Source organism: Gavialis gangeticus, unplaced genomic scaffold (genome assembly GCF_001723915.1).
Source record: "Gavialis gangeticus isolate Ggan-Ray unplaced genomic scaffold, GavGan_comp1, whole genome shotgun sequence".
Classification (NCBI taxonomy): domain Eukaryota; kingdom Metazoa; phylum Chordata; order Crocodylia; family Gavialidae; genus Gavialis; species Gavialis gangeticus.
In genome coordinates, this window is record NW_017729022.1 from 131428311 (window position 1) to 131442698 (window position 14388).

The following is a 14388-nucleotide window of genomic DNA, read 5'->3' on the forward strand; positions in this document are numbered from 1 at the left end:
ATTCCCCCACCACCTCCTGCACCACCCCTGCCAAAACCTGTCATCACCAGACCCTGTCTCTCATGCCTGCCAAGCCATGCACCCCCATTGCTGCACTGCTGCTTCTGCCTGTGCCACCACCATCATAGTTGCCACTGCAGCAGCCTTTGTCCCTGGGTTTGATTTGGCCCACAAGGAGCCCCCCAGTCTGCATCTGACCTGGGGCCCAAGGTGAGTTTGACACCTTTGGATTAAAGAGTCTCTTGGTGTTCTAAGTCCACTCTATTAGAAAGTGTTCCCCTGCCTTTGTAGCTGTTGTGCACCATGCAGGAGATCACAATCATAACCTGTTATAAGGACATAATTTGGAAGGGAATAAAGTTCCAGTTGTCCAAGCAGGTAAATGCTAGGCCTGTGGGAGTAGACAGCTATTTGATCTGGCTGCTTTTGATGCCAGGGATCTGAATCTGGAACTCCAGACCGGGTTCCCGCTTTGATCTGGCCAAAGCAGCTCCGAAGCTTTGGAGCCACCTCGGAGATCCGGTCATAGGGTATAATGGGGAATCAATGAAACATCTGTAACTTTGTTTTTTGTCTGATTTTGATGAAACTTGCAGGGGTGATAGCCTCTGCTGAGAGCATGGTACCTGTCAAGTTTCAAGATGAGTGCAGGGGTTTGGGGGGAACTGTACCCCAAATTCTTGAAAGCAAAATTCATGTCACATGTCAAGGGGGGGTGAAAACTGCAGAGGTGGTAGCTCCTGGTGAGGCCATGAAGCCTGCCAAGTTTCAAGATTTATGCAGGGGTTTGGGGGAAACTGCACCTCAAGCTGCAGACAAGCAAAACTTGTGACATGGATAACAGTGTTTAAGGTGCAGCAGGGTGAAAGCTGCAGGGATGGTAGCCCCTGCTGAGGCCACAAAGCCTGCCAACTGTAAAGGAGATCGGTGCAGGGGGGTTCTGGGGCCCTGCACCTCTAGCTGTTGACAGACAAAATTCATGCCGTGTGCTTGTGCAACTGACGGTCTTGGGGTAGTTGATTGTATTGATTCTTTCCTCTTAGTCTGTGGTTTTGTAGGTGTTAACTGTTGCTAATTAACTGGTTACATTAGCTAGCAACTGTGTATTGACCTGGTCCCTGAGTGAATCATGATTGATTGGTAACTGGGAATACAGTAACTTAGCAGCCAGGCCTGCAGTAGTTCCCCCGCCCTGCAAGACAGACACACTTGCACAAGCACCCATGTCATGAGTTTTGCCTGTCAGCAGCCAGAGGTGCAGGGCCCCAGAACCCCCCTGCACCTATCTCCTCAACAGCTGGCAGGTTTTGTGGCCACAGCAGGGGCCACTACCCCTGCAGTTTTCAGTCCACTGCGCCTTAACACACGCATGGTCAGTGTTTCATAGTTTCTAGGGTCAGAAGAGACCTGAGTAGATCATGTAGTCCAACCCCCTGCCATGGCAGGGAAGAGTACTGGGGTCAATACCCAGCAAGGTATTCATCTAGCCTCCTCTTAAAAACCCCCAGGGTAGGAGCCAGCACCACTTCTCTTGGAAGTTGGATCCAGTTCCTAGCTGCTCTGACCATGAAGTAGCGCCTCCTAATATCTAGCCTAAATGTACCCTTCTGCCAGCTTGAGACCATTATTCCTGGTCACTCCTGGCAGTTCTCAGGGGAACAGGGACTTGTATGTCACAGGCTTTGCTTGTCAGCAGCTTGAAGTACAGTTCCCCCCAAACTCCTGCACCTATCACCTTGAAACTTGGCAGGCTTTGTGGCCTCAGCAGGGGCCACTTCCCCTGCAGTTTTCACCCCCCTGCATTATAACACAGACATGACAAGTTTGCTTTCAAGAATTTGGGGTACAGTTCCCCCTGAACCCCTGCACTGATCTTCTTGAAACTTGGCAGGTTTCATGCTCTCAGCACAGGCTACCAGCCCTGCAAATTTAATCCAAATCACACAAAAAGCAACGTTATAGATATTTCATTAATTCCCCATTATACCCTATGGGTGGATCTCTGAAGCGGCTCCAAAGCTTTTCCCAAGTGCTTCAAAAGCTCTGAACCTCTTCGGAAAGCCTAACGAAGTCAGTGCTTCAATCAGGACATGCTGCTTCAGACACTAAAGCATGGTCCAAAGCCTTGCACAGCCCTAGTAAATGCCAGACCTTTCCAAAGTCCTGCCATCATGCACTGTACCAGTGCTCAGTGGTGCTTGTGAACATGCCCTTCTGGCCCAACAACCCCTTGAAACGAGTAGCACACTTTAGCATTTCAGATATTCACTGGTTCTTTGAGGGTGGGGGCAAAATAAAGACAAACGAATGAAAGCCCCTATTGCAGTTTGGGCATTTCCAGGGGCAGATCCAAAGCAGGTGGAGTGCTGCAGTCGCACACACCAGTGGATTCCTGCTGCACCCAAAGTTTAAAACCAACAGCCTGACAGTGGAAGCAGCAATTCTATTCGGGCAGCAGTGAGGGAGTCACTTGACTTCATGGCTTATTGTAATTTACCCAATTCCTTCATTCTACAGATGTTAATGTCTCTCTCCTAACGGTTTCTTCTGCGATTCTGTTGCCTGTTAGAACCTACATTATCAGAAGCAGCTATTTCACAGCCCTCCAGACTGTTTTTAACTCTAAGCTAAAAACATGAACGCAGGTGTGGAAACAAACTCAGGTGAACATCAAACTCAGTTCTGGAAATAACTTTCAGTGAAACATTGCACTGTCAACATATCAAGCAAGCTAGATTTTGTTTTATGAATCTAATAGAGATGTAGATTTAATTCTGAAGACAACAGGTCTATGGAAACAACATATTTGAAATATTTTTGCCTAGTTTGTTGCATTTTTTATATATATATGATACAGCAAATGCATACACATTCCAATTATTTTGATTCAATGTTAAACTGAATAATAAAGCCCTAGGCCCACAGCATTTTAGCAAAGCTTCTGATTTCTTCTTTATCTAGAGAAAAATGTGTTGTTATATGTAATGATGCACACCATGCTGCCTTTTCAAAATCTTGGACATACCCATGAGCATGCCCTGTTCTCTGGAAGCTGCTACTTCAGGCACATTCTGTATACCCACAACAAAAGTAAATAATTTAACACTGTAATCCCTTATCACCAGTAGCTCTAATGGCCAACTTGCCAATACCAAATTGGCTAGCCACAGATCTTCTTCAATTGTCTAGTTACCCATTTCAGATAGTGATAGCAGCTACCTCTTTACACTACCATATACTCCCTCAACCCCATACCATGGTGCTAGTAAGATGGGGCAAATTCTTAAGTCACAAAGAAGTTCTGAAGCCCTTGCTAGTCATAAATGTGAGATAAGCCCACCACACAGTAGTTCTTCTGTTCTTGAAAGAGCAGCATACACATGAGAATCAGGTGACAACTACAGTATTCATCAGATCTTCCAAATCAGTCTTGTATATTTCAGCCATCCATAACACCCTTGCACTAAGAGGCCTCACCTGGACTACTGTATCCAGCCTTAGGCATCATACTTCAAGAAACATGTAGAGAAACTGGAAAAAGCACAGCAAAGAGCAACAAAAATGAACAGGGGCCTAAGAAACACAACATAGAAAGAAAGGCTGGAAGAACTGTTATTGAGCCTGGGGAACAAAAGACCAATAGAGGACTTGGTAATAGTCTTGTTTATAAAGAATATGGTGATAATATCCACATGGGACAGAATAAGAAATAACACTGCTCAAATTAAAAGGGAAATTTAGGTTGGAGTAACTTTCCAAGTATGATGGCAGTTAAGCACTAGAAAATTACAAGAGATGCTGGATTTTGCATCCTTCAAAGTTTAAGAACAAGTTAGACAAACACTTGGGATGGTTTAGATTGGACTGACCCTGCCTGGAACAGGAGTCATACTTTTCCGATTTCATGATTCTTATAATCCCCAAGTCCTTTAAGTGCATCCAAACTACTACCATGCTGTTATTTGGCCAGATACAAGGATATCCATACACAGATCTATGGTTCTGACCACTGCTCCAAACTGGGCAGCAAAGCTGGGCTAACTACATACAGCGGTGGAACGAGATCAACAGCCACCCCAAGTTATTAAGGGAGAAGTTATACTAGAGCAGCCTTTAGGACTGCACTGGATTGTGTTTAGAAATCTAAGTACCAAAAGAAAGGACCAATAAGCAGTGTGGATGCAGGTAGGGCTTTCCATGTTAGACAACATGGCCAAGGAATGCTTTTGCCTCAAAACTTGCAAGGCTATGGACCAAGGTATCATGATACATTGAAATGTAGACCTACTCTGTGAAAGAAAGATGAACTGCACTATTACATGTTCCAATAGAATTGAACCTAGTCCTGGTGGTGGAAAGTGGACACAGACAGCAATAACCCCTACACACCAGGGCGAGATTCACCCCAGTGGCAAGCAGCAGCATTAGCAAGTACTAATGCTGCTAGCAGCTCCTTTGCAGTCTGGACTGCCCAGTTCAGACAGTAGTGTAATCACCCCATACAGGGAACTGCAAATTAACACTACCTCTACTTGGTATATTCCTGCACCCCAAAGCACCTACTTTTGGTGAAACTGTATTTCAGTGATCAGAGTAGACTGTCAACTAAGAAAGAGCAATTGAGTCCTTGCTTTAAAGGGTGGAAAGAGTCTTGAAGAAGAGAGGTACCAGTAGAGTGGTTTTAGTCTGCAGGTTTATTGTGGAGTAGGCTTGCCGTAACAGTACAGAAAGATAAGAGAAAAAGCTGATCAAATTCAAGACCACCTGTGTGGTACTTTTACTGTAAAACTGCCAGGCAATGGATAGTCAATACTCCATACAAATGAATGTCATAAGAAACAGCTTTCTGGGTATTTTTGCTAATCGTTTAGGGAAAATCATACAATGTTGTCACCTCCTGCTCCCATTTTGCAGTTTACAATCATTATATGGATATTACCAGAATGTTAAAACACAGCAGAATTTGGACCTGGAGCATCAGTTCCCATTGCTAAGCACTAATGCACTGTATATGCACATAACTTTACACAAGAAAAAAAAAAGAGAAAATCTACGAAAGTGACTGGTAGATTTAAGACTTGACATTAGCCAGACCTTTTCAAAGTGTCACTCGAGTCTACTGGGTGGCAAATGTAATATTAAATGAAAAGTCTGTTATCTGAAAATTGTGGGTTACCCAAGCTTAGTCTTAATGTCCATGAAGGGAATTTTAAAGTTTGCACTTTTTAAAAGGTGTGATCTGCCATTAACTGGTTCAGTAGAAGCCCAAACAGAAATCTACCCTTTCAAACTTAAATCCTTTTTGGGAAACCCCAATAGATTTTTACTATTGAAAGTGACAGCAAAATATCCCAGAATATTAACGTGCTTGTATTTTTGTCAGAAAGGATGCTGGCAATCCAACAGTGTCCTCGTTAATCAAGCCTATACGCAGCCACAGTCAGTTTCAACAGGAAGTACCATACTTTGCAACTCCCAGTTAATTATAGTCAAGTTTGCTTACAGGGTTTGGCATACTTGCTCACAATTCATTAAGTTGTTTAATATTCCATCTGCTGTGTGCTAGAAATTAGTCCATCACTACCTAGACAATTTTATTTTTAATCGTCAGCAAAAAGGCTGTTTTGTGATTGCAGCATTTGAGAGTAATTATAGCAGCTCAGTTTGTTTAAGGTAGGGGCGTCAAACTCACCTCACCCCTGCAGGCTGGATCTGGACTGGAGGGTTCCTTGCAATCAAGATCTAGATGAAGTAGCAAGTAGCAGTGGCTAATGCAGCAGTCGCTTGCCCCCCCCACTGCCAACACATACCCAGCAGGGCTCACACCAGATTTAGGCAATGGGTCCCACCCCCAAATTCCCTGCTCTTCTACTAGCCACACAACAGGGCTCTGCAGGCCAGATCCTGCCTGCAGGCCTGAAGTTTGACACCTCGGTCTAAGGGGAAAAACTGAGTAAGCCGTAGGAGAGAAAAATGCCACAATATTGTTGCACTAATTTCCCTGAATGTGTGTCATAGATCACTTTTAAATAACGAAGTGTTGTGCTTATGCCATTGGTTTTCTTCTTCATAAGTTAAGAAATACACATTTCTCTTTACAGTGTATGACTGAAAAGCCAGATGAAATACAATGAAAAGCAATGGTGACTGAGCTGTTACAGATTTTCAGTATGTATTACAGACCTTTTTACTGATACTCATTTAACTTCCAACAATTTAACTTTTTGAGTAAAGACCTCTGCACCTTCAACTAAGACCAAGATATCTGGTACATCATTGGTCTTGAATAAAAATTTTAAGTAAAAATCAAGTGGAAAAAATAGGCCTCTTGCAGATCACTTTTAGATACCATAAAGCAAAAGAAGGGCACAAATACCTTTCACAGAAACCATTTATAGATAACTTAAAATTTCATCTCTTTGTGTATCTTAAAATGGAAGCAGAAACAGGAAGTCCAGACCACCAGGGACTATCCAAAAACAAACAGGAAGGCAATGACTGATTCCTTGGGGTTACACCAATATTATCACCATTTTTAGAAGTCTAATGTTCTGCACATCAACTTCAGTGGCACACAACTTAAGATAACCAAGTTGTAACAGAAGTAGTAGGTTTACCACAAAAAGATTTTTCGTTAGAAATACATTTTATTTCAATGTGCCAATAAAAAAGTCCCACGTTTCCAGATCACAGGATGTTAATACGTACAAGAAAAGCTGTGCACTAGTCTACTGATGTTTAAAAGATCCAGATTCATGTCAATTGCCAACTGACTGATATATCTTTCTAGCTAAATCCTTACATTTACATCAAAAGACACCACAAAATCCCTTATAATGTAAACAAAATATCTTTTTCCTAAAGGGTTAATTTTGTAATTTTAATCGATCCTTTCCGGACTTGCACTCCTTCGAGGGGTTCCTGATGGTGAACGGCTGAAAGTGAAAGAAACAGAAATTAGCAAGAGTAACTCCCCAGTATTGATTTGGAAGCAAGGCCATCACAAAAACGTGCAGTGATGTTTGAAAGATTCTCAGAAGTAGAAGAGATCTCACTGAGGGTGAAACTTCTTAAGAAGTGAGCATCAGTGTGAAAGTTATTACCTATGCCAGTTCCCATACATTTCCTTTCCACAGAAGATTTTTACCCATCTTAACAAACATGCCTCCAGATGTCCTGAGGAAGATTCTTAAATTCAGATTAATGGAAACTACTTAAAACCGCTTTGACTAAAACTGGAAAAGGAAGGCTAATGATTATGCCAAAATATGCAGGTCTGACAAATACTCATCTGGATTACAAAAAGCACTGAGAACTTCATCTTGCTTTTATCACATCAACAATAAAAAATAGAGCTGCTACAGCCAGCAAAAGATTACACCAATATGACTCAATTCAAACAGATAGCTATGTTACAAAATGCCTTCAGTCCACTTTCTACATTAAGTATGAAGTTCTTTTCTGGTTTTATTCAAAGCCATTTACATATTTCCTATTCAGATCCTCCCACTTTATTTAAAAATGCTTTTGATAAACTGGATTCAGGATGACTATAAAGGATTAATTAGAATCCAAGGTTCATAGACTTGTTCCTTCTGAATAAAAATTAGTTACAAGTCACTGGAGTCACTACCTCAACTTTCTAAGGTAAGCTTTCACACTATTCATCCATAAATGTATTCTCTGCTTTAAGCTTATGTGCTCACATATGAACTCTCCAATAACCAGACTCAATATTACAGACCCCCTCCAGTCCTTTGATTCTATGAAAGAAGTGAAGTAATTCAGCAGTAGCCAGAGGCAAGATGATCAAAGCATGTCCTGTATCATTTTCATGCAGCTTTATATCTAGCCCCATGCTTTCATAATCTAAACACTACCATGCGTTTAAAAGACCAGTCTATAACTCCAAGCATCAAAGGTTATGCTTTAAATTTGGAATAGAAATACAGGGAAAAGCCTGTTAATAGCTTCAGTGTTGATAAAACTCTGACTTGAGTATAAATGAATGAACACACTCCAGTGTTAGCCCTGTCTACATTAGTCAACTTACCTTCTCTTTGGAGATGGTGATCTGGATTTTGATCGGCTGTCAAAATGGGAAGAATAAAATTTAACCAATAAAACTTAAAATGATGTTTTAATTTCCAGACAAGACAGTACAAATCTCCAAGCCCTGGACTGCACTTAAGATTAATTATTGCTTACAATTTAGCCAGAATCCTTTGCAAAGAATGTGTGCAGATTTAAACTAATCCCCACCAACCCTACTAGCACTGAAGATAAGTATCCGCAATTTATCACAAAGACTCATTCCGAGCAGCAAGCTTCAGACCAGAAGACATCAGAAAACAACATTGCTGGAAAAGCTAAGAAAAAAAACTAACCTGAAACCCTTCAAATGTTTTAAAAGCATCACTAAATTGTTAAAGTAATTTTGTGAAACAGGTGCAGTATCTTGAAAGTGGCAAAAGTGAGCAAGATGAAACAAGAACTGTGTGGGAAAATTACGAAAAGCTTAAGCAAAACACAAAAAAGGAAAAAGAAAAGACAATAAGAATAGGGTAACCCCCTATATGCATGCAAAGCCATCATTATAGAGCCACAATGGTATTGGATAAGACCAAGGATACCTAATTCTACAAGAATTTCCCATAAATAAATCCTACCAACAAGAAATCCTTTGAAATGTAAATTGACATACTGATCCAAGCAAAGAGCTTTGTGAATCGCAACAAAGCAATACTAAATAATTAAGTATTTACGGAAGGCTTCTGCTTTACACCCTCACCTTTTAGCAGGTGAGCCAGATTTAGATCTACCACGGGACCCCGACCTACAATAGGAGAGAAATATAACTCAGCAATGGAGCCAGTGGCATGCATGTAAGTGAAGTTACCTAGAGGTCAAAATCCATCAGTTTGTGGAGCTTTTCCTGCTAAATTTCAGAGGACACCTTTTTCTTTTAGTATTGTAGTTTTCATTCACTATTCTGTTCTAGATTAATGCTCAATACATGAGAACATTCACAGGAATACACTGAACAAAGCTTTGACTAGTAATTCATAAAAAGCAATTGGTTGCCATATTCCAAACTTGAAAGTTTTTACCAAGATGAATGTATGCCGCCTTCTGGAGAGTCAAATGTTACTTTTGCAACAGTACTCCCCTGAAAAGACTCATGTCAATAAGGACCAGGCACTTAAATCTTCAACTATATATGTCTCTGTTGAAAACTGCAGTTTTTTTCTCAGAGGGATTGATTACCCTGGAAAACAATGTTACTAACACTATCCATGACAATAGCTTAATTTTTTTAGACAGGTTTCTCAGTCAAAGCTATTTTAGGTTTCCAGTAGCCAAGGCTTCCCTTGGCTATTTCCAGTTTTTGATAAACTTTGGGGATAGCAAGGTGCGAAACATTATGTAACACTTCAAACTTAAGGAAACAATCCAGGCCTGTCAACAAGTCACTCAACCACTGGGCTGTAGCCACAGGACCCTTGTGCTCTAGCAGTCTCGATATTGATTCTTGTATTTCTTTTCATCTCTACATTACAAAGACAATGCAAAAAATCAATCAATCAGCCCTGCTGACTAGCTTGTGTGCACCAAATGCTAGCCAACTCGCTTGTGTAAAAGTCTCAAAAACAAAGCCAAAGCACCATCCACACAACCACCTAAAGCACAATTTTAGCTATGCTTTATATGTTAAATGAAGTCATGTCCCAATCGTTGAAATCTGCAATCTTCCCCCCAAAGTACCTGGACCATTGCACAAAAAGAATTTACTAGTATCATTGCCCAGCGTCAGTTTCTGTATTTCAACTCTTGTGATACTCATCTTCAAGTAGCAGCTATCCTTAGGAACATATATTAGTCACATAATAAATATATGTGAGGATCTTGTCTGGCTTACAACCCCCCTCCAACCCCCCATATAATGTGCAATTCAACCTAATAATTTCTACAGTACAGAAGCCAGGTGTACCACTTTCTCCAGAGAACGTTCCCAATGAAAGGCCTTAGCACAAGATTATCTCTGATGGTAGCTGTTTTGTAAGTAAGGCACTAGATTTTCCATGCTGTATGACTGTATGTTTGATGTTAACTTAAAGCTGAGAACATTTAACTGGTTCTGAAACTATAGTAGCTCTGTGCACACATTTCCTTTGTTCTGCTGTGAAGTCATGAAATTCTCTGACCACTAAGTGACTATTTTAGAAATCAAACATGCTAAACAAAACCAGTTCTTGGCTGCTTTTGACTAATGCCAACTCTGATGTTTTCTTTACTACAACAACTGCTTAAACTTCATACTTTCAGTGAAAGTCTTCCACAAGCATGCATCTTAAAGTCTGAATACTGGGATTTTATAACATGTAAGAACCAAAAATATCGGACTCTGAAAACAGTCCTAACTGCTAAAAGTGAACAGCTGATATGCAAGAGTATGCAACAGAATCTACCTCACTTGGAATATTGCAGTTAACACTAGTTATCTTTTACCATGTACAGGGGGAATAAAAATGCTAAAGTTAAATTGGGGAAAACTATTAAGGCTCAATGGAGCACTCATGACGTAAAAATAAGATATTGGCAGCAAAAGGCTTTGCTCCATAGTTCCCCACATGGAGCAAATTCTCATTTCTTTCTCCCAACTCCAATGCCCAGTTGATGTTTTTCTTCCTTAAGTTCTCCTCAAAGAGCTCCATCTTTCTTGTCGTCGTCACCGCTCTTTCTTCCCCACCTACTTCCTAATCAATTCCTAAATATAAGAACTATAATGGAGCACAAAGGCCAGGGAACTCATCAATTCTCTTCCTTAAAAGGTTTTTAAAAGACTTTTTAAGGCTTTTGAAGATGGCTTAGGAGCAAGTGCATTTCTGCACAGCATTAGACTAGATGAACCCTTAAATTTCCTTAATCATTCTATGACCAATTGTGGCAAAGATCTTACCTGCTTCTTGGCCATGTAACAGACCGGGATCTGGACCTTGACCTCGATCTAGACCTCAATTTAAAAGAAAAATGAATGAAAACCAATCCACTCCGAGAAGAAAATAGTAATAGTGTTTAAAAGCAGTCCTTTTTAGTTTGAACATTATGATGTGGAAATAACACTAATATTCTACAGAAAGACTGCAGCTTTAAAACTGTAGTTTCAAACCCCAAACATCAGCTTCACAACTTCTGTTCAATGGAAATTAAGAAAACAAGAGGTGCCGTACTGGGTCAGACCAGTAGTCTATCTAGCTCAGTATCCTGTCTGACAGTGGCAGGGCTGGATGCTTTAGAGGGAGAACATCAAACAAGACATCACTAGAGGGATCTATCCCCTGTATTCCAGTGGTTTTCAACCTTTTGCCGCTTGTAGGCACCCAAAAAATTTCACAAGGAAGTGCAGACCCCTTTGAATTTTAAGTGTGGGTATTCACATACTTCTTATTGATCAGTCATCTTTTGTGGGCCTCTTCGACAGTCTGCAGAGCCCCAGGGGCCTGTAGACCATGACTTGAAAACCCACTGTCCCCTATTCAATAACCTAACTGGTATTTTTTGGTTTAGAGAAACCATTCTGTTCAACAGCCATTAACAGAACTATCATCCATTAATTTAACCCCTTTCTGAACCTGGCTATGCTATCTGCTACCTACTGTGACAACGAATGCCACAAGTTAACTATGCACTGCATAAAAATGTACTTTCAGCAAGTGCCCCTAGAACTAGTATTCTATGACTTGGTAAATAGTTCCCTGTTCACTTGGTCCACACACCCTTCCATTTTATAGATCTCTATTACATTCTTCCTCCTTTCCAAACTGAAGAGTCTTACCCTTCTTCGTCTCACCTAGTATGGCAACTATTCTATAACCTTGATCATTTAGGTTGCCTGTCCCTGTACCCAAGAGTTTATATTATTCAATTTAGCTTTGAGTGCATCAGTTCTGCACTGCAAAAATGCCACAATCTTTCCACAGAATCTGCTCTCCAAACTACCTTCCCCCACCCCACGTGATCCCTCAAGTATAATTTTTTTAACCGGCCCCTTGAAAGAAAACATTATCTGGTAATTACCTTGATCTTTTTAGGGAACCAGACCGGGATCTGCGGGGTGAGATTGATCTAGATCTACGAGGAGAGATTGACCGTGATCGGCGAAGGGAAGCTGACCTGGATCTGCAAAGAGAATTTTTTTTTTATTTTAACACAACACATTAGACAATTTCCCTAAATGAAAGCATAAGATAGTTTGCGGTTTACCGTCTCCCACGACTTCGGCTGCGTGAGCGAGAATACCTTCTTCCTCTGGATCTTGAATGGGATCTAGACCGTGACCTAGTTTTAGGTTAGAGACAAAAGTTTTCAGAACAACATCCCAGCAATTAGTGCAAGCGAGCCTCGGCTGACGTCAAAGTCAGACAACTAAAAAACTAGTGTCTGCCAGTTGGAAAAAACTCAGGGCCTATTTGTCTTGAGCAATTTTTACTACCTAGAAAAATGTTAAAAAAGCTGAATTACATTTCAGAATTACATTAGAATTAAAAAAAAAAAAACACTGTAATGTGTATTTAAAATAAACCTTGCAAGTTTGCAGGTCGACCCTCTTTGGCCCAAGGTCTAGCAGATCTAGACGATCTAGAAGTATCTATAGCCGATCGCTGCATCTAGGTGTTCTCTTCAATCTAACGACGATCAAACTGACAGCCAAATGAGCCAGGGTGAGGCTTGATTGACGCAAGAAGATTTTTCTAGGTGGGCATGTGGTCAATCTGGTGTTCCTCTTTCTAAACCGGAGGGGGGCCCCAATTGAAAGCCAAATTTACTGTTACGGCGGTCACCGTCTCAAATTTTCTGCCCTTAAAGAATAAGGTGAAGCTAGGTGTAGATGGCTCGAGGGGATCTGGCCTCTTATGCTGATCACCTCAAGGTCTAGGAGGATCTTAAGTGTCGGATTTGCAAGGCGCCTCAGCATGAAATCTTAAGGCTCGTGACATTCTGAATCAAGGCGACTGACTCAAACGAAGAAACCTGAAAGGTTTTGACCAGGTTGATTATTAAGATAGTGACAGTCCATACGAAATAGCAACAAATCGCAACATACGCCTGCACAGTTAGTTATAACATTAACGTTAACCATAACCAAAACCGGCGTAACAATCTCTTCTGTGCTAACAAAAACTACCAGAGTAACAGGCCTAGCCAACCAACCAACCAACCACTCCGGTCACGTACGTACCGGCTCCTCCTCCGACGACTGTAACGATGACAGTCATACGCATAATGACCCTTCTCCCCACATTCGTAACACCTGTCGTTAGGATCAAACGGCCGTCGGGCTGGAGGTCTGTCATAGCGGGAGCGACGAGGCATGCCGGTCGACAGCTCTACGCGAACTCTGGAGCCGCAGATTACCCTGCAATGGAGAAAGTGAAACTGGGTAAGTGACACAGGTTTCCCTTGCTTTATGTTGTACATCCGATTCTGAAAAATGGCACGCAACTCAAATTCACAATAGAGATCCCACTTTACAATGTAACAAATAGGGATATGTTCCAAGACCTCAACTGTACTGACCCCCCGACCCATTTCTACCACTTTTACACGACAATTTTGGTACTCACCAAAAGCATACAGTACACACAAGCACAGGGCACTACCATAATGGGGAAGGAAACTACAGAAACACGTGTTGCAGACGACGAGCAAGGAGCACAGATCCACACAGGAGACTATATTTTGGTGATTATCACCCCCAATGCACCTCACAAAGCAGCTGACTGTGGGTGTCTACCACACCGCTCGCATAAGAGGGAATTTACCGCACATACAACACATTTTTGGTATACAAAGGGTCGTGACATGAGAACAAATTCACACAAAAGGAACCCACAAAAAGCAAGGGAAACCAGTATATTTATCCCTTGTTAAATCCCCATCAGAGACACCCTAACTGAAGACAAATCTCAAATACTGAGCCAGCAACTTGTTAAAAATAAATAAATAAAAAGCCAAAAGAAAAACACCACCTACTTTCCGTCTAGTCCACGAACAGCATCCTCAGCGTCTCGGGGGTCTTCGAACTCCACGAAGGCAAAGCCCGGCGGGTTTCGGGCGATCCACACGGTGCGCAGCGGCCCGTAGTAGCTGAAGGCTCTCTCCAGCTCGCCCTTCCCGGCGCCTGTGCCCAGGTTGCCCACGTACACCTTGGTCTCTGGCGGGAGACAGCGGCCGTTAGCGGCTCGGGTCCCGCAGGCGGGACGCGCGCTCAGAGCCTCCACGCGAACCCCCGCCCGCCCGTTGCGGGGCCTCCCGCGCGCCCAGGCGCCGCCATCTTTGGCACCGCCTCCATTTTGGCGCGCACCGCCCGCGCCGGCCCCCCCTCCC

The 14388-nt window shown here is 42.1% G+C and overlaps 1 protein-coding gene and 1 long non-coding RNA gene across 4 annotated transcripts in view; both read right to left on the reverse strand.

Annotated features, from left to right (window-relative positions):
• LOC109296687 overlaps nucleotides 1-554 on the reverse strand; it is a 6072-nt gene extending 5518 nt beyond the window's left edge. Inside the window, exon 1 of the long non-coding RNA XR_002097023.1 lies at nucleotides 38-554. This is a non-coding gene — a long non-coding RNA (uncharacterized LOC109296687). The remainder of the gene's footprint in view (nucleotides 1-37) is intronic.
• A 4122-nt stretch (nucleotides 555-4676) lies between these two features.
• LOC109296686 (serine/arginine-rich splicing factor 7) overlaps nucleotides 4677-14388 on the reverse strand; it is a 10641-nt gene continuing 929 nt past the window's right edge. Inside the window, exons 2-9 of one of the 3 annotated variants that reach the window (XM_019516183.1) lie at nucleotides 14035-14215; nucleotides 13313-13417; nucleotides 12265-12339; nucleotides 12079-12180; nucleotides 10961-11014; nucleotides 8792-8836; nucleotides 8054-8089; nucleotides 4677-6935 (exon numbers count right to left, since the gene is read on the reverse strand). In XM_019516183.1, coding sequence (XP_019371728.1) covers nucleotides 6881-6935; nucleotides 8054-8089; nucleotides 8792-8836; nucleotides 10961-11014; nucleotides 12079-12180; nucleotides 12265-12339; nucleotides 13313-13417; nucleotides 14035-14215 — 653 coding nt within the window. In that variant the 3' untranslated portion in view covers nucleotides 4677-6880. Of the gene's footprint in view, nucleotides 6936-8053; nucleotides 8090-8791; nucleotides 8837-10960; nucleotides 11015-12078; nucleotides 12181-12264; nucleotides 12340-13240; nucleotides 13418-14034; nucleotides 14216-14388 lie in introns of all 3 variants that reach the window. The other 2 variants (XM_019516180.1, XM_019516182.1) reach the window with 2 other exon arrangements.